At 37.8% G+C, this 19,631-nt stretch overlaps 1 protein-coding gene across 1 annotated transcript in view; it reads left to right on the top strand.

Annotated features, from left to right (window-relative positions):
- lcp2a (lymphocyte cytosolic protein 2a) overlaps positions 1-19,631 on the top strand; it is a 34,934-nt gene that overhangs the window by 12,612 nt on the left and 2,691 nt on the right. The window contains exons 17-30 of the mRNA XM_062046680.1: positions 677-735; positions 5,828-5,862; positions 5,948-6,125; positions 6,305-6,390; positions 6,659-6,722; positions 11,949-12,014; positions 12,134-12,153; positions 13,266-13,285; positions 13,470-13,568; positions 13,655-13,673; positions 13,747-13,808; positions 14,035-14,139; positions 14,234-14,286; positions 14,519-14,595. Of these exons, the coding sequence (XP_061902664.1) occupies positions 677-735; positions 5,828-5,862; positions 5,948-6,125; positions 6,305-6,390; positions 6,659-6,722; positions 11,949-12,014; positions 12,134-12,153; positions 13,266-13,285; positions 13,470-13,568; positions 13,655-13,673; positions 13,747-13,808; positions 14,035-14,139; positions 14,234-14,286; positions 14,519-14,595 (943 nt within the window). The remainder of the gene's footprint in view (positions 1-676; positions 736-5,827; positions 5,863-5,947; positions 6,126-6,304; positions 6,391-6,658; positions 6,723-11,948; positions 12,015-12,133; positions 12,154-13,265; positions 13,286-13,469; positions 13,569-13,654; positions 13,674-13,746; positions 13,809-14,034; positions 14,140-14,233; positions 14,287-14,518; positions 14,596-19,631) is intronic.

Genomic DNA, 19,631 nt, shown 5'->3' on the forward strand with positions numbered 1-19,631 from the left:
ACGGTGTAAATATGAAGCTGTGGCCAAGCAATGCCAACAGAAATTAAGTGCATACCCAAAATCAACTGGAAAAAAAACCCTGGTCAGCTGGATCAAAGAAACAACTGTCCATCAAGTGAGTCACTATAATATTGATCATGATATATGCAGCACATCTAGCTTGTTAGTACAACTACATACACTGTCAAGTTAGCTGTGTACAAACAAAACATGAATTGTGAACTAATACTTTACAGATACTCTAATATGATTGTTCATGTTTTTCAGTCAGTACAGATTGGTGTCTTATCGCATTGTGTTGTGCATTACAAACTCAAAAGCCATTCAGCTGCTGATGCAGAAGCTAGCTTGCGGCTAATGTCGTAGCATGCCGTTGCAAGGCGAAGTGTTACTACGCTAGAAAAACAGTACGTAAGTGTTTGCTCTTAGAATAACAATGTCGCAAATGAAGTATTGTTGGCGGTTTTTGGATGCATTTTTAGAGTTGATGGCTCCCATTAGCTGCATTGCCAGCCACCTAGAACGAGACGATTATTGCAACTTAGAATGCAAAAAACCCTCCCCAAAACATATGTATTTGTTGTCTCTCATGAGGATTGTGAACGATGGGCAAAATTCCCCAAAAAGTGCAGTGCCTCTTTAAGATACAGACATTTGATGTGGTCTTTTTTTGTAGCAACAGTTTGCCTCCTGGTGTCACTTCAGTTGGGTCACTGCCTCTCCACGTTCACTCCGGTAAGAAGGACATTTTTTTTGTAGCCCATTAGGATGCCCTCTATGGGCTGTACTTTTGACAATATACTAGCATAAATTATTCTCAAAGTTGTATAATCTTTAGACCAGGGGTCTCAAACTCCATTTACCTGGGGGCCACTGGATGCAGAAAATGGGTGAGGCTGGGCCGCAAGAAAAGATTTCTTAAAAAAATCTAACATGCACTTTTTAATGAATTCACCTTCTTTGAATGGCTATCCCATACTTGACAACCCTCCTGATTTTTCCGGGAGACTCCCGAATTTCAGTGCCCCTCCCGACAATCTTCCGGGGCAACCATTCCCCCGAATTTGTCAGGATTTTCACCCGGACAATAATATTAAGGGCGTGCCGTAATAGCACTGCCTTTAACGTCCTCTACAACCTGTCGTCGCGTCCGCTCTTTCACCATACAAGCAGCGTGCCGGCCCAGCCACATGTTGTATGAGGCTTCTGCAGACACACGTAAGTGACTGCAAGACATACTTGATCAACAGGCATACAGGTCACACTGAGGGTGACCGTATAAACAACTTTAACACTGTTACAAATATGCGCCACACTGTGAACCCACACCGAACAAGAATGACAAACTCATTTCGGGAGAACATCCGCACCGTAAGACACCATAAACACAACAGCACAAATACCCAGAACACCTTGCAGCCCTAACTCTTCCGGGTTGCAATATACAGAGGGGGGGGTCTGATGTGTGGTGGCGCAGGGTTGGGGGGGCGGGGTTTGGTGGTAGCGGGGGTGTATATTGCAGCCCGGAAGAGTTAGGGTTGCATGGGATTCTGGGTATCTGTTCTGTTGTGTTTATGTTGTGTTACGGTGCGGATGTTTTCCCGAAATGTGTTTTGTCATTCTTGTTTGGTGTGGGTTCACAGTGTGGCGCATATTTGTAACAGTGTTAAACTTGTTTATACGGCCACCCTCAGTGTGACCTGTGTGGCTGTTGATCAAGTATGTCTTGCAGTCACTTACGTGTGGGTATAGAAGCCAAATACAACATGTGACTGGGCTGGCACGCTGTTTGTACAGGTTGTAGAGGACGCTAAAGGCAGTGACATCACGGCACGCCCTTAATATTGTTGTTTGCGTGCAGACATTCGAGAAAATGGTTGCCCTGAAATTTGGGAGGGTTGGCAAGTATGACGCTGTCAAGCGCCATTCATATAAAACTTGCGGGCCGCACTAACATTACATTTTCATATTAAGGTGCGGGCCTCAAAATAACGTCTCCCGGGCCGCAATTAGCCCGCGGGCCGCGTGTCTGAGGCCCCTGCTTTAGACAAATGGTAATGACTTGTGAACAATTAGTTGCTAAATTGAACCTGCAAAGACCTTTTGTTTTGTTTTTGTTTTTTTACCCAATATTGCTAAATTTTTACAGACATGTTTTTGAAAGTGCCTACCAAATTTTATGGTCCGTGTTTTCTGCAGGACCAGAATGTATCTGTGGCGTTGGCTTGTGAGGGCCAGCAACAAAACTATATGACATCATCGTTCGATTTCCAAAATTGACCGTGACTCAAAACTCAGGGTTTTGTGTGTGGACGGGTAAATACACAGTGTGCATAGGGCCCCGCGATCTGTAGGTGGCCCTGTTTTGCTTGAATAAGCGCATGTAAAATTCAAATTAATAAATGACAGGCGGTTTTACATGCAAGTTTATTGCAAATGTATTCCTAAACCCTTCCTGCTCCATTACTGATAAGAGTATAATGGAACATTTACCCAGATATTCTCATTGAATAGTTCCATTTAGGTCCTCTCTTTTTCATAATTCTGGATATTCAATTAGGGGCTGAATATCCCTGGCATATGAGGATCAAATCGAATCGACATTGAGGTTTTAATTAGTGCGGTAAATAACCACAAGAGGCTTTGATTGACAGACATGTTAGCCAATCAGAATTGTTGAGCCTTTCGTTAGTTCGTCTCTCGCTTCAAACAGGAAGAAAGACGTCTTACTTTGTGCAACACTCTGAGCGTGTTTCTTTAACAGTAGAATTACCTGAACAGACTGAACCCTCTTTTTACTCATTCACAAACTTTGTTTTAGCAAAGACTAGAGTGGGGCACCGCCACCAACACACTCACAGACAGCATTGTGACTTGCCAGTGAGAAATTCCGCAAAGTAACACAAATTAGGGGGGGGGGGGAAATACGATTATAAAGCTAAATGTCCCATTGTGGGAATATTTTTTTCAATCAGATGAACGATATGAGCCAATTTACATGGACGAATGAGCAAAAATGCTGTGATGACGTGATAGCAATAAACAAAAAAATGACATCCAACCTAATTTTTCTAACTGGGGAAAAAAAAGGCACTTTAAGATGTTAAATATCTATTTGTTAAAATTTTGCTTACAGAAATCAGTTCATTTAGTTTTTTGTTTGTTTATTTAGTATAACAAAGTTATTTACCTTCAAATTACAGTACAATGGTTAACAATTATACAGTAATGAGGAATAAAAATTGCTATCCTTTAAATGAATACTTGGATTAATAATATATATTATGATCCCATTACATTATAAACACTGTTTAGTTTTTATGGATTATTTATTGAGTTTAAGAGCATGATGTAAACAAAACCTCTGAGTCTGTCTGCAAAGAGACAAATATTTTTTTAAGTAAATTATTGCACATTGTTTTAATGTGTGGCACCTAGAGATTATAATATCTTGATCGACAGTCTAAAAGTAACGTCTTCCTTCACTTGTTATTTTTGCATTTTTATGTATAAAATATAAAATTTGCAAATCGAATTGCAGTCGCAATTTTGGAGAGAAAAATGGCAATGAAGTTTTTCTCAAAATGGTGCAGTTGTCACGCCAAATTTCTTCCCCCTACAAAACCCCTGAAAGGATACTTCGTCTTTGACAGCTGCTGGAATCTGAAGAAATCGATTAACATGAGTGCTGACGTAAAAACAACGAATGAAACTAAAAAAATTGAAGTTCACATAAATGTCATTTTAATTTAGTTCACTTTCACAGAGAACTAAAAAAAACTGAATTTAACGAATACATTTAGTTTGAATAAAGTTTGATAATGTTGATTGATAATGAATTAACTTATTGTACACTGTTATTCATTTCCGCATACACTACCGTTCAAAAGTTTGGGGTCACATTGAAATTTCCTTATTTTTGAAGGAAAAGCACTGTACTTTTCAATGAAGATAACTTTAAACTAGTCTTAACTTTAAAGAAATACACTCTATACCAGGGGTCACCAACGCGGTGCCCGCGGGCACCAGGTAGCCCGTAAGGACCAGATGAGTAGCCCGCCGGCCTGTTCTAAAAATAGCTCAAATAGCAGCACTTACCAGTGAGCTGCCTCTATTTTTTAAATTTTATTTATTTACTAGCTAGCTGGTCTCGCTTTGCCCGGCATTTTTAATTCTAAGAGAGACAAAACTCAAATAGAATTTGAAAATCCAAGAAAATATTTTAAAGACTTGGTCTTCACTTGTTTAAATAAATTCATTAATTTTTTTTACTTTGCTTCTTATAACTTTCAGAAAGACAATTTTAGAGAAAAAATACAACCTTAAAAATGATTTTAGGATTTTTAAACACATATACCTTTTTACCTTTTAAATTCCTTCCTTTTCTTTCCTGACAATTTAAATCAATGTTCAAGTACATTTTTTTTTAAATTTATTGTAAAGAATAATAAATACATTTTAATTTAATTCTTAATTTTAGCTTCTGTTTTTTAGACGAAGAATATTTGTGAAATATTTCTTCAAACTTATTATGATTAAAATTCAAAAAAATTATTCTGGCAAATCTAGAAAATCTGTAGAATCAAATTTAAATCTTATTTCAAAGTTTTTTGAATTTATTTTAAAATGTTTGTTTTGGAAAATCTAGAAGAAATAATGATTTGTCTTTGTTAGAAATATAGCTTGGTCCAATTTGTTATATATTCTAACAAAGTGTAGATTGGATTTTAACCTATTTAAAACATGTCATTAAAATTCTAAAATTAATCTTAATCAGGAAAAATTACTAATGATGTTCCAAAAATTATTTTTTAAAAGTTTTTCTCTTCTTTTTTTCGGTTGAATTTTGAATTTTAAAGAGTCGAAATTGAAGATAAACTATGTTTCAAAATTTAATTGTCATTATTTTCATGTTTTCTCCTCTTTTAAACCGTTCAATTAAGTGTAAATATCATTCATTATTAATAATAACATAGAGCTAAAGGTAAATAGAGCAAATTGGCTATTTCTGGCAATTTATTTAAGTGTGTATCAAACTGGTAGCCCTTCGCATTAATCAGTACCCAAGAAGTAGCTCTTGGTTTCAAAAAGGTTGGTGACCCCTGCTCTATATATTGCTAATGTGGTAAATTACTATTCTAGCTGCAAATGTCTGGTTTTTGGTGCAATATCTACATAGGTGTATAGAGGCCCATTTCCAGCAACTATCACTCCAGTGTTCTAATGGTACAATGTGTTTGCTCATTGGCTCAGAAGGCTAATTGATGATTAGAAAACCCTTGTGCAATCATGTTTCACACATCTGAAAACAGTTTAGCTCGTTACAGAAGCTAGAAAACTGACCTTCCTTTGAGCAGATTGAGTTTCTGGAGCATCACATTTGTGGGGTCAATTAAACGCTCAAAATGGCCAGAAAAAGAGAACTTTCATCTGAAACTCGACAGTCTATTCTTGTTCTTAGAAATGAAGGCTATTCCACAAAATTGTTTGGGTGACCCCAAACTTTAGAACGGTAGTGTATGTCCACGAGTCAAATGTGCAGTCAGGAATATCCTCAAGTTAATGTGTCCGATTAATACTTGTCCGATTAATACAGACGTTTTGTTAACGCTATATTATAAAAAATAAAAAAAAAACAAGTATCCGACGGGCAGTCAAAGCCGAAGTGCTGACGTAAGAGGAAATGACCCCGGAAGTAAATGGGGGGGGTTTGTAGGGGGAAGAAATTTGGCGTGACACAGCCCTAGTAATGAAGCAGAGTTACGACGCCATCTATTGTACAAAGCAGAAATGCCTCTAGCTAACAAACTGGTTTATTTTCCAACAGCCCCCGATGTCCAAGGTTGGGATGACGACGAGTTTGTAAGTACGATACGATGTCGATTTTTTTTTACATTAACTCATTGCATTGTTAAATAACGTTTTATCTGGGTGTGGGATTAATTAGGATGACGAAGAGTACAATGATGACTATGAGAACCCAGACAGCGGCAACGATAAGAGCGACGACGACGCGACTAACGACAACTGGGCTGACAATTACGAACCTCCTCCATCGGAACCCTCGGAGGACCTGAGTCACAAGCTGTGCCTCGCCGTGCCTGTCGGAGAGGACGATTACATCGGTAGGATTTAAAAGTAGTATCGCTGTCAAAGGACGAGCAGGAGTTAGCTCAGACATCTTTGATGCGATGTTATCTGACTGTAATTTTTATAGTAACCCAACACTTTGATATTGTTTTCCTCAAGTCATCAATGCAATGTTATGACATGTATGTGAGATCGATTCGGGTGACCTCTGCAGATAAATGTGTGTCAACAAGAGGCCCACCACCTGCCGTTAGTCTCCGCCCACCGGCTGCCTCTCCCCCGCCGCTGTCGCCCCGCATGGTGAGTCCCTCTAACACAACTCTACACATGTTCAATGTAATCCATGCCATACATCGTATACAACAAAGTAATATTCACGCTAGCGTCGCTTTGTTAGCTACAGTGCTAACATTTCACTCACATTTTAAAAGCAACATCTTGCTAGCTCAGCTTCCATGTTGACGACAAACAGAATCATGAAACTCAGGGATGGTTGGCAGAGTTTTAAGATGTGTAGCAAAGCCTGATCCCAAATCTAGTTAATATGTTACTTTTTGTGTTTGTGCAGCCAGGCGAGTCGTTGCCCAGTAGAGATCCCTCCCCGCACTGCGCTAGTCAACCATCAGGGAAGTGTGAGTAACATTTGGAGTCAGACTACTTCCTTTGCTGTAACACTTCAATGTCTTAAAGGGGAACTGCACTTTTTTTGGAATTTTGCCTATCCTTTACCATCATTATGAGAGACATGATGATGGACGAAATTGTATTTTTTTTTGCATTCTAAATATTAAATAAATGCAATCAAAAGTTCGCTTACAATGGAGCCTATGGGAGCCATGCAATTCCGCCTATAAAGCCCTTAAAAAAACATCCTAACACCTCCTTTGAGGTTTTTTATACATGATGTAAGTATATATGTAATGTAGTAACGGGCACATTTATAATAACATTTAATATTTACATACTTTGATCATTTTAAGCGGCTCATTAATTTAAAAAACGCATCACAAAGTTTGCTTATTTTTTCTTTATCACCGATTATTACTCACTGCAGACTTCATGGGAGCCAACATGCATAATAAAACTTCACTTACTGTGCAACGTCTGCTCTCATTAAGATGCCGACTGCTGGGATGTTCATATATTCCCATTTAAGTGAAGAATGACTCATAATCCTCACAAAGAAAAGTGGTGGGGGTGGGGGACCAAGCGTCTTTTTGGGTCCTAAATGGCTGTCAAAGTGTACCAACTTGTTGGAATACCTACTCAGACTTCTTCTGTCCAGGTAAAATGCATGGTTTATGATCCACAATAAACTTCCAGGAAGCGAGGAAGCAGCAGACCCTTTGATGATGTAAATATTGGGACACACGGTAGTGATCACGTCGCTGCTATAAATAATGTTTGCATTAGCGCTTATAATAACAATATCACTAATATTTGGTTAATATTCAAATCACAAAATGTAAATGGAGTATTGTTGGCGGTTTTTGAATAGTTATTTATTGGATTGTATGTGCGAAATAGAGGAGCTCCCATTGGCTCCACTGTAAGCAGACTTTTATTTACAAGTTAGAATGCATTCAAACAAAATTCCATCCGTCGCCATCTCTTTAATAACTAGCTGACCAATTTACGTAGAAATTGCATGTGAATGCTCCATTGCTGAAGGAATGTAAGAATAGTTTGAATGTAGAAATGGTTTGAATATTGAAATGGTGTAAATGGTGAAATGGTTTAATTGAAAGAATGGTTTGAATGTTGAAATGGTTTGAATGCTGAACTGATATGCTAGGGGACTGTAGAAATGGTTTGAAGGTTAAAATACTTTATAAGTAAAAAATGGTTTGAAAGGTGAAGAGCAGAAGTTGTACTGAAATGTAGTATTAATCTTAAAATGCTAACTGTTGGTATAGCTAGATGAGTTAGCATACTTCAAAGAGGACACAAAGTAACAGATTTCATGATTATTATCCCTAAATGTAGGCTGACCATACGTCCTCTTTTCCCCGGACATGTCCTCTTTTGCGAGGGTGTCCGGGGTGTCCGGGTGGGGTTTCTTAAATGCCTCAAATGTCCGGCATTTTGAATTAGGGTTGCGTGTATTTTCAATGTACGTCCAGAGTTAAGTTAAGAAGGGGTTAAAAAAAAACTGAAGGTGCGCGCACGTAGCAACATTCGTGAGGGAGGGGCAGAGACACAGAGCGAGAGAGCTAGTGAGTGGAGAGACAGACATGAGAACAAGAAATGCCGAAATGTAAATGCAACTTCACGGATTATTTGCGGGAAAAGTATTTATTTGTGTTTTCGTCCTGGCCGTGACACATGGGAAGCAGAATGCACTGTGTGCAAAGCAGGAACGTATGTATCTGTGGCAAATAAAGGGGCCAACGATCTACAAGCCCATATCGACACTACAAAGCACAAAACAGCTGTGCAGGGCGAGAGCTCGTCTGCTGTTTTTTTGTTTAAATTTAATTAACTTCTTTTGAGGCATTATTTATGTTTAGATTATATACAAGAGGTTATTTTGAATATTTCTACCTTTGCACTTTTTTTCCAAAACTGTGAATGTTACAGAATATAAGTGTGACTTATTTTGTTATGCTGTCAAGCAGTGTTGGTGTTAACGCACTTTTTGTGTCTTTTTAACGCATTGAAATCAGAAAGGACGCAGATTATAAATTTAATTTTTTTTTTTTACCATTTGTGGCCCACAGCTAATGTTTTAAAGGCCCACGGCACATTCTAAAAATACTATTAAAATAAACAAAAACATAACAAAAGTGAAATAAAAAAGCTTAAAGGTGAAATGTAATTTAGAAAAAGTTGCAATGTTGACTAATAAAACAAAGCTGTTTTTTTTTCTTTCAAACTGTCATTGCTCAAAACATAATATTGAATCAAAATCAATGTTATTATGAATTATTGACCTATCAAAGGTTCCGATTACTTCACATCAAGTATTCCACTTTGAAAAATATTTTTGGTGGAAGATTTTGCATATTTTATGTGTTTGCCATAAAAAACATAGTTTTGTTTGACAAAAAAGGGCACAAAAAAAACAACATAAAAAAACTAAAACATTTTGAAATGAGGAATAGATCCGAAGTTGATGTAGACTCCAGGGATTTAAGCGTTAAATATAAAATGTATGTATGCCCTGGCACACCATTATCATCATTTCATGAACCAAGCAAAACACTTTTTACACTTTTATACTGAAATAAATACACCTACAACTTATTAAATAAAAACATAGAAAAATCTAGCAGCAGTGGTAAAGTTTAGATCCATGAAGAAAAGAAGAAAGTGAATGAATGTTTATAACTGAATACATTTACATATGTATTGGAATCAACATTTGTTTTCTTTTGTATTATCTTTTTTAATGAATTAAGTAACGTTTATGACAACCTTTTTCCAAAACACAATATAGAATGTGAGATATAACAGGATAATGCATACATTTGTCATTTGTTTTCAAAACGCTTACAAAAAAGTGGGACCCCAAAAATTTACTGTGGGACCCCATTTTGAAAATTCCTAGCGCCAACACTGCTGTCAACAGAGGAGAAAAAATGCTTTATTTAAAAAAATATATTATTTATAAAGCAAGTTCGAGTATCATTGGCAAATTTTCACCTGTCCCGGCCTTGGCGTGCTGCCCTGCCCGCCTTGGCACGCATATATGTGTCCTCTTTTTGGGATTTCAGAATATGGTCAGCCTACCTAATGGGATTTCAGAATATGGTCAGCCTACCTAAATGTATAACATTAGCTGAAATGTTGGTATACCAAGTTAACATGCTAACAGCAGAAGAGCTACCATACTTCTAAGATGGCGACAAGCAACAAAATCCATGTTTATTTGATTAAAAAGTACAAAGTCAGCTTAAGTGCCTGGAAAAAATGTTAGCATGCCAACATTAGCATGATAACAGGGGAACAGCTAGGATACTCATAAAATGGTACCAAGTAACAAAATCCATGAATGTTATCTTAAAATGTATAAAATTCAGTGTTGAGTTAGTTACTGAAAACCAGTAACTAGTTACAATTACTAGTTACTTTATTTCAAAAGTAACTCAGTTACTAACTCAGTTACTTACACCAGAAAGTAATGCATTACTGTGAAAAGTAACTATTTAGTTACTTCTTTTTTTCTTCTTCTTTTTTAAAGCTCCCAATAATGCCATTTTAGCCTTCATTTCAGTAATGTTATTGCACTGGAGAATAATACAATCTGTTGATCAACTTGACATGCATTTTTATCTTCCTTTTAACATAATTAATGAAAAACAGTGCAACATAAAAAGGTATTTCTCCTTTCTTTAAACTTGGACCAATGACCATTAATAAAAAACAACTTAAAGTGCAACATAAGAAGGCACATCATATTCCTTGAAACATAGGTAGTGAAATAAAGCCTGACATCTGGAGTGATGCTGCTGTCTTCCACACTTGGAGCCATGGATTGTAGAATCCTTGTTTTCAGTGGCACGGTCATTGACACAGATGGTGAAGTTTCAGTGCTCAGCAGAGATGTAACACTTTTGAGGGGTTTAAGCACCTGGAGGACCTCCTCTGCCACTCTCACATCATCATCAGACAGGGTGATGATGTCTTTGACATTTGTCTTCAGGGTCTTGTGGGTCAATGCAGAGTATATAGCTGCCTGCTGCTCCAACATATCATAAGTGGAGTTCCACCTTGTTGGGACATCATGTATGAGCTTATGAGTAGGCAGCTTTAGCATTTCTTGCTTTGTCTTAAGCACATGAGCAGCTGTTGTGCTTGGGTGGAAGTAGGAAACCTCCTTCCTGATCCTCCCAAGGAGGCGCCCCATCCTATTGACTGAGATTCCCTTCTGTGATGCCAAATTCACTACATGTGCAAAGCACCTACCTGTGGTCCCAGTCCTGCCTCATTCACTGCAATTATTAGATTTTTGGCATTATCACGTGTGACTGGGATATCTTTATCTTCCATTCCTCCACTGCTTGTGTCAGTACCTGCGCAAGGTGACTCTCGTAGAGGGGGCGTGTCTTCTCATCTGCCAGTCTGCTGTGATTATGTAAGCGCTTATCGTCACATAGTTCCCCTGGACGTCCACCAGTCTGTCATGAGCGCAACAGATGATGCTCGGGATAGTTCATCCACAACTTTTTTCTTCTCCTGGTCATAAAGATCTGGCACAAACTTATCGCTGAAGTGGGTGCGCGACGGGATGTCGTAACGTGGCTCAAGCACGTTCAGCATGTGTTTAAAACCCTCGTTTTGCACAACCGAGTCTGCACCTATAAACACACCGATTAAATGGCGCGGGGTGTTCAAGCTCCTCCGTTACTCCGCTCGCCATGACCACGCTGTGTGTGGACTGAACGTGCGAACAAATTTTTATTTTTTTCATATATCAAACGGCGGATCACGTGTGTGCCAAACCGAAGAAATTGATCCGAACGGATCATCACTAGTAAACACAGACACAACCCCCCCCCCCCCCGTCCCTAACGCGTTACAAAGTAACGCGTTAGTCCCAACACTGATAAAATTAGATAAAATGCTAGCCCGCTAACGCTTAATGCTAACAGGTGTAGGGCTAGCAAACCTTATAGGTGGAGCCAAATAACGGAAGTTATTAAAGAAGTTGGAACGTTGTGTGTATTGGATGAACAGGGATGAAGTTATGCTGAGCCAAAAAGTGGCGGAGTAAGAAAAATAATAAAGAATAGGTGAAAAATGGTGTAGAATCTTATGTGTGAATTATTGTAGCAGTGTACAATAATTGTGAACAATAAGCAAAATTAACAAAAAAGTGCAGTTCTCCTTTAATGCTCTGATTCAATTATGTTAAGTGCTGACAGGACCACCGCAGATTTTGCGTCGTAACAAACCAGGAAATGGCTCGACTCCCATTCGAGGTATGTTGTCGCCAGAATAATTCTACCTTATTAATTACATTTATATCCTGTGTACTTGCATGTAAGACTAACTGAGTTAAAACTGTGTTAAAGATGTATCCTAATTTTTTTCTTCAAAGGGCCCAACACAGAAGAGAGGGTAGGTTTGTAGTGTCTTATTTTATTTAATATATTTAAAAAAAACGTTTTTAATCCTTGTAATTAGCTTTATTCACTGATTGGTTGAGTAAAAGTACATGGTTTTATTGCCAATTTGACTATAGTTTCCATATAGAGTTAATTATTTCAATGAGAAAATATTATTAGCATAGCTGGGAAAAATGTTTTGGTAATTTTGGACGCCACGCACACGCACATACAATCCACTACACAGCAGAAGATTCATAAAGATTTCCTCCCAACCAATCAGTGAAGAAAGATAATCATGATAGTGCATGTACTTATCACGGTTATCATAAATCCAGGGGTGCAGCCAGGTTTTTTTTTAAACTGAGGGGGACCAACATTTTTAAAATAACTGTAAATTAAACACCATATGTGCATAAATACAAAAGTTGGTATACTGTACATGAAATTCACATTTAAACGAGAAACATAGCAGAAGTAAGAAATAAAAATTCAGAAGCAATAAGTAGTCGCTGCATGAGCTGTTTCATGAGATCAGAGTGCGTGACTGTGTACCTTTTTGAAAGGCGGTGCCTGTTGTCATGTGACGTCAGCGAGGGTGTGCACCATTAGCTGGGTGCAAAAAAATTACTGTGCGCAAAACTTGTGTTTGGGTGCGAGAGTGCGGACTTTGCGCTGTTTTCTTTTGTTACCATCAGACTGTGTGTCACTTCTGAAGGAGATTAGAGTACTGTATTTAGACAAAATACCCTAATATTTGTATATTTTGTCATTTAATATACATGTTTTACACTACAACCTATGAAACGATGACATTACCATTTATTAAAACGTTTTAATACACCAGTGAAAGACTCCGCCCAGAAACGGAGTCCGCTGATCACCTCTACAGGCGTAGACACAGCTACTCATTCCCAATAGGAAATTCCAACATTCGTAGACACTTTGAACGCACCACTGGCGAAACAGGCGAACGCTACGTGCACTGCAATGTAAATTAGACCAAATAACAACACATTGATCCTCTTTTTTAGCAGCGACATGTCAGTTAAAATTGAAAGCAGTCATTTTAAAGTTTTTTTTAATCAAGTGTTTCCATTTTCATTTCATTTCTATTTGTTACAGCCGGCTACACAGTCTCGAAGGTAACATGCAAACACACACACACACAAAATACGTTTTATTTACTGTATTTATAGCTTTTGCAAAAACAAAAACTGGACTATTGGCAAGTATTAGACCAAATCTCTAACTTACCATATGTGTGGGAGTCCCAGAGAATACAATTCTCTCTGTCGTTATTAGATCAGAATGAGTATTTGTCTTTAGGCCCCATGCGGATGTCCTGGATCCTCCCTCCAGGTCCAAACCTGCTCCTCCTCCTCATCCTGCTTCCTCGTCCGCCTTTGTCAGGCCTCCTCCCGACAGGTCAGCCTCCCTCCTAAGTGATGAGAAATCAATTCATCCCAATTGTAGTATAATATTAATCATCAGATATTTTGTTGGTGTTGCAGGTTTGATGGTATGAGAGAGGTAGGTTTGGTTTTTAAATGTTTATTTCTCTGTCTGATAAAAGCATCTTATCTTCTCCTCTTCCTTCTCGCAGACACACAATGAAGGTAAGTGTTGTCAATTTTTCAAACTAATTGATTCATTCACAATTTGTAAGTAAGTAACATTTAATTATATAGCACCTTTCACAGGCAAAAGCCACAAAGTGCTTCACAGCACAGTTCAAATATTAGAAATTACACTCAATATAAATATTTAACATAAAAGACAATGTAAACCCCATCCACGCCAAAACAATTGTCTCATTATTATTCAACTTTGAGGGTATCTATTGCATGTATTCCAAAGCATTTGACCACAACCCATAGGGGCACCACAAAAGTTATTTAGACTTATATTGTCTTCCAGCACGCAAACACAACACGTTTCCCCTCCTCCATAAAAATCCGAACCCCCGCCCTGCACCGCCCAGTCGCCACGGAGACAGGTAAGAAAGTCCTTGGCATCATTGCAATGTTCCTTACTACGGTTTCTCACAGTCATTGTTGAATAAAGTGTGTTGTCTTTATCATCCAACTAAGTTTGCCTCCTGGCGCCACTTCTTTCGGATCATTGCCACTCAGTGTTCACACTGGTAAGAAGATGTACACATTTTATTAGTTTTTTCACATGTTATCCACTTTCAGCAGGGCTATTTTTCTCCTTCATTTGCTGCTATGGCCACTAGAGGTCAGCTTTATCCATGTTATTTACTTTCAGTAGAGGTATCCCCGTTATTTCCCTAGAATACAGTTGATAAAATGTTAAACAGTTGTCATAAAAATGATTGTGTTTGGAAACATGTTGATTAAAAGTGGTGTGTGCAGGCTATTTGGATAACAGGAGCAACTTTGATGGATCTGATCGTTTTCATTCTCCTCCCCTAAAACCTGCTTCAAAACAGGTACAGTACCATGTACATCGTACACATTACCTCACGTAGCCTATAGTCGTGTATAGAGAGAGTATGGACAACTCGGTTTCAGACTTGGTCCCAAATATGGCGCCCTATAGTCACGAAAGGGGCTTTTGACCAATCAGAGCGTATGGCCAGAAAATCTCTTAAATGATTGGTCAAAAACCCCTCACGTGACGACAGTGCGCCATGTTTGGGAACAACTCTAAAACGCAATTGGCCATACTTCACTAAAGTTTGTATATGTAAATTTTGCATTTCATCAACATGTTGGACAAGCGGTAGAAAATGGATGGATGGGTTTATGAATAAATTTACAATAATATGTACAATATATGTTATTACTTACTATGGCGTGTTTGTGTGTGTCACATTTAAGTAAGCATTTTATGACAGTATATCTTAACGGACACTACAATAGAACGTAAGTTTGGATATACTTGTAAGTAGTCAGTGTACAATTTTTCTACTGTAAATCTAATAATACACACATTGAACTACTGAAAGAGTGTATTGGCACATCTCAGGCAACTTTGTTTCGTTTGTTTTCGAAGCCAAAAATTATTCATTTAGAGTAACAAAAATTACTTAGCATAGAATGAGCAAATACATGAAATATAGCTAAATAACATTAATGTTAGTAACATATTGACATTAAGCACATTACAATGATTCAACAGAAGAACAAACCTTGTATTTAAAAAAAAACACTTCATACAGGACTGTCTCAGAACATTAGAATATTGTGATAAAGTTCTTTATTTTCTGTAATGCAATTAAAAAAAAAAAAAAAAAAGTCATACATTTTGGATTCATTACACATCAACTGAAATATTGCAAGCCTTTTATTATTTTAATATTGCTGCTGATTATGGTATACAGCTTAAGAAAACTCAAAAATCCTATCTCAAAAAATTAGAATATTTCCTCAGACCAAGTAAAAAAAAAAGATTTATAACAGCAAAACAAAATCAAACATTTGAAAATGTCAATTAATGCACTCAGTACTTGGTTGGGAATCCTTTTGCACGGATTACTGCATCAATGCGGCGTGGCATGGAGGTAATCAGCCTGTGGCATTGCTGAGGGGTTATGGATGCCCAGGATGCTTCAATAACGGCCTTTAGCTCATTTGCATTATTGGGTCTGGTGTCTTTCAGCTTCTTCTTCACAATACCCCACAAATTCTCTATGGGGTTCAGGTCAGGGGAGTTGGCTGGCCAATCGAGGACAGTAATGCCATGGTCAGTACACCAGTTACTGGTGGTTTTGGCACTGTGGGCAGGTGCCAGATCATGTTGGAAAATGAAATCATCATCTCCATAGAGCTTTTCAACAGATGGAAGCATGTAGTGCTCTAAAATCTCTAGAAGCCTCTGACTTGGGCTATGGAAAAGAAGCACTGGACAGTTGCAGAGTGGTCCAGAGTCCTGTTTTCAGACGAAAGCAAGTTTTGTATTTCATTTGGAAGTCAAGGCGCTAGAGCAGACCTGGGCATTGTACGGCCCGCGGGCCGCATCCGGCCCTTTGCGCATCCCTGTCCGGCCCGCGTGAGGCCAATCATAAATTACAAAATACATTTCAAAAAGTATCTATGTCAAGTGTGCAATACAATGGTGCTGCTTTTGTTTTGAAAAGCGTTATTTGTATTACTTCCGTGTGGACGTATGCGCGTGTGCGATTGTGAGTGAATTGAACGGCGCAATCACAAATTACAAAATAAAGTTTAAAAAACATCTATGTCGTGTGCGCAATACAACTGTGCTGTTTTTATTTTGAAATGTGTTATTTATGCCGTATGTCCGGGGGGAACCTGTGAGTGAAGGTGCATAGAGACAAGTGATGAGACGCTAAAAAAAGAAAAGTTGATGACGAATGGCGTGTTTTCAACAATACATGGACTGGCAAGTATTTCTCTACATAAATTAAAGGTAAAGCCGTGTGCTTAATTTGTGGTACACAGCCTGCTGTGTTTAAAGAATATCATTTTAATCGCCACTACACGAAGAAACACGAGGGAAAATACCGGAATGTGTCTGATGAAGCGTGCGCAAGGGAGGCCGATGCGTTGATGGTAAAACTGCAAACCCAACAAGGACTTTTTGCCATATTTCACACCCACAGAGATGCAGCCGTCAGGACAAGTTTCGTCATTTCTCACAAAAGCGCCAGAAAAAGTAAGGCGTTTTCTGACGGAGAGTTTATTAAGGAGTGCTTATTGGACTCTGTTGCGCTGATATGCCCGGAGACATGGACTGTTTTTCGCTAACTTTGGATGAGAGCTGTGATGTATGTGACACCGCCCAGCTGCTCTTCTTCTTACGTGGGATAACTGCAGACTTTCAAATCACGAAGTAGCTGGCAGCCATGCAGTCAATTAAAGAGACAACCACAGGTAATGACTTGTTCACATAGGTAAATGCGTGTTTGGACATGTTAGGACTGAAATGGGACAAGCTGGCAGGTGTGACAATCCAATCCACTTTATTTATATAGCACATTTAAACAACAAAATGTTTCCAAAGTGCTGCACAACAATATTAAAAACAATATTCAAATATTATCCTTAGCTCCACTAATGACTGAATAAAAAGAAAAAACAATTACATATAAAACCAATATAAAAAACAATATAAAATAAATATGATTAAAAACTATTTTTAACAGATGGTTGTCCAAATCTGATGGGGAAAAATGTTGGATAATGCAGGATAAAGTGACCATCAAAAGTAATCTGCTTTTGTATAAAGTTAAGTTAGGTTAAATTAAATTATTATTATTATTATTATTATTATTATTATTATTATTATCATCATTATTATTTATCTTACGGTATATCAAAAATAATATTGAGCACAATTTAATTGAAATATTGTCGTGTGGCCCTCCAGCAGTGCTCGGGTTGCTTATGCGGCCCCCGGTGAAAATTAATTGCCCACCCCTGCGCTAGAGTCTGGAGGAAGGCTGGAGAGGAGCAAAATCCAGAAATCCAGTGTGAAGTTCCCACAGTCAGCAATGGTTTTGGGAGCCATGTCAGCTGCTGGTGGTGGTCCACTGTGTTTCATCAAGTCCAGAGTCAATGCAGCTGTGTACCAAGAGATTTTAGAGCACTACCTGCTTCCATCTGTTGAAAAGCTCTATGGAGATGATGATTTAATTTTCCTGACCCTGGCATTACTAATGTCCTCGATTGGCCTGCCAACTCCCCTGACCTGAACCCCATAGAGAATTTGTGGGGTATTGTGAAGAAGAAGCTGAAAGACACCAGACACAATAATGCAAATGAGCTAAAGGCCGCTATTGAAGCATCCTGGGCATCCATAACACCTCAGCAATGCCACAGGCTGATTGCCTCCATGCCACGCCGCACTGATGCAGTAATCCGTGCAAAAGGATTCCCAATCAAGTACTGAGTGCATTAATTGACATTTTCAAATGTTTGATTTTGTTATGCTGTTATAAATCTTTTTCTTTTTACTTGGTCTGAGGAAATATTCTAATTTTTTGAGATGGGATTTTTGAGTTTTCTTAAGCTGTATGCCATAATCAGCAATATTACAATAATAAAATGCTTGCAATATTTCAGTTGATATGTAATGAATCCAGAATGTATGACATTTTAGTTTTTTTTAAATTGCATTACAGAAAATAAAGAACTTTATCACAATATTCTAATTTTCTGAGACAGTTCTATATATATATATATATATATATATATATATATATATATGTATATATATATATATATATATATATATATATGTATATGTATATATATATATATATATATATATATATATATATATATATATATATATATATATATATATATATATATATATATATATATATATATATATATATATATATACCGTAATTTCCGGACTATAAGCCGCTACTTTTTCCCCTCGTTCTGGTCCCTGCGGCTTATACAACGGTGCGGCTTATTTACGGCCTGTTCTTCTCCGACACCGACGAAGAGGATTTCGGTGGTTTTAGTACGCAGGAGGAAGACGATGACACAATGATTAAAGACTGACTTTTCATATACCGGTAGGCTGGTTATTTTGATAACGTACAGGCGTGCACTTTGTATTACTTTGCACCGTTGTATTATTTGTACTCTGCACGAATGCTGTTCGCCATGTCAAAGATGTGAAAGTTTGATTGAATGATTGAAAGATTTATTGTTAATAAAGGGGACGCTTTGCGTTCCCAAACAGTCATCTCTGTCCCGACAATCCCCTCCGTGGTAGCAGGAACCCCTATATACTACGGTAATTACACATCAAAACCCTGCGGCTTATAGTCAGGTGCGGCTTATATATGGAGCAATCTGTATTTTCCCCTAAATTTAGCTGGTGCGGCTTATAGTCAGGTGCGGCTTATAGTCCGGAAATTACTATATATATATATATATATATATATATATATATATATATATATATATATATATTAAAAAAATAATAATACTCGCGATTCTCATGTTGTGCGATTCAGAATCGATTCTCTTTTTATTTATTTTATTTATTTATTTTTAAATTTTTTTTTTTTTTTTTTTTTTAATTAATCAATCCAACAAAACAATACACAGCAATACCATAACAATGCAATCCAATTCCAAAACCAAACCCGACCCAGCAACACTCAGAACGGCAGGTATAGCTCGGTTGGTAGAGCGGCCGTGCCAGCAACTTGAGGGTTGCAGGTTCGATCCCCGCTTCTGCCATCCTAGTCACTGCCGTTGTGTCCTTGGGCAAGACACTTTACCCACCTGCTCCCAGTGCCACCCGCACTGGTTTGAATGTAACTTAGATATTGGGTTTCACTATGTAAAGCGCTTTGAGTCACTTGAGAAAAAGCGCTATATAAATGTACTTCACTTCAATAAACAGAGCAATTGAGAGGACACACAAACATGACACAGAACAATCCAAAGGTAGTGAAACAAAAATGAATATTATCAACAACAGTATCAATATTAGTTACAATTTCAACATAGCAGTGATTAAAAATCCCTCATT

This window comes from Entelurus aequoreus, linkage group LG05, assembly GCF_033978785.1.
Source record: "Entelurus aequoreus isolate RoL-2023_Sb linkage group LG05, RoL_Eaeq_v1.1, whole genome shotgun sequence".
Classification (NCBI taxonomy): Eukaryota; Metazoa; Chordata; class Actinopteri; order Syngnathiformes; family Syngnathidae; genus Entelurus; species Entelurus aequoreus.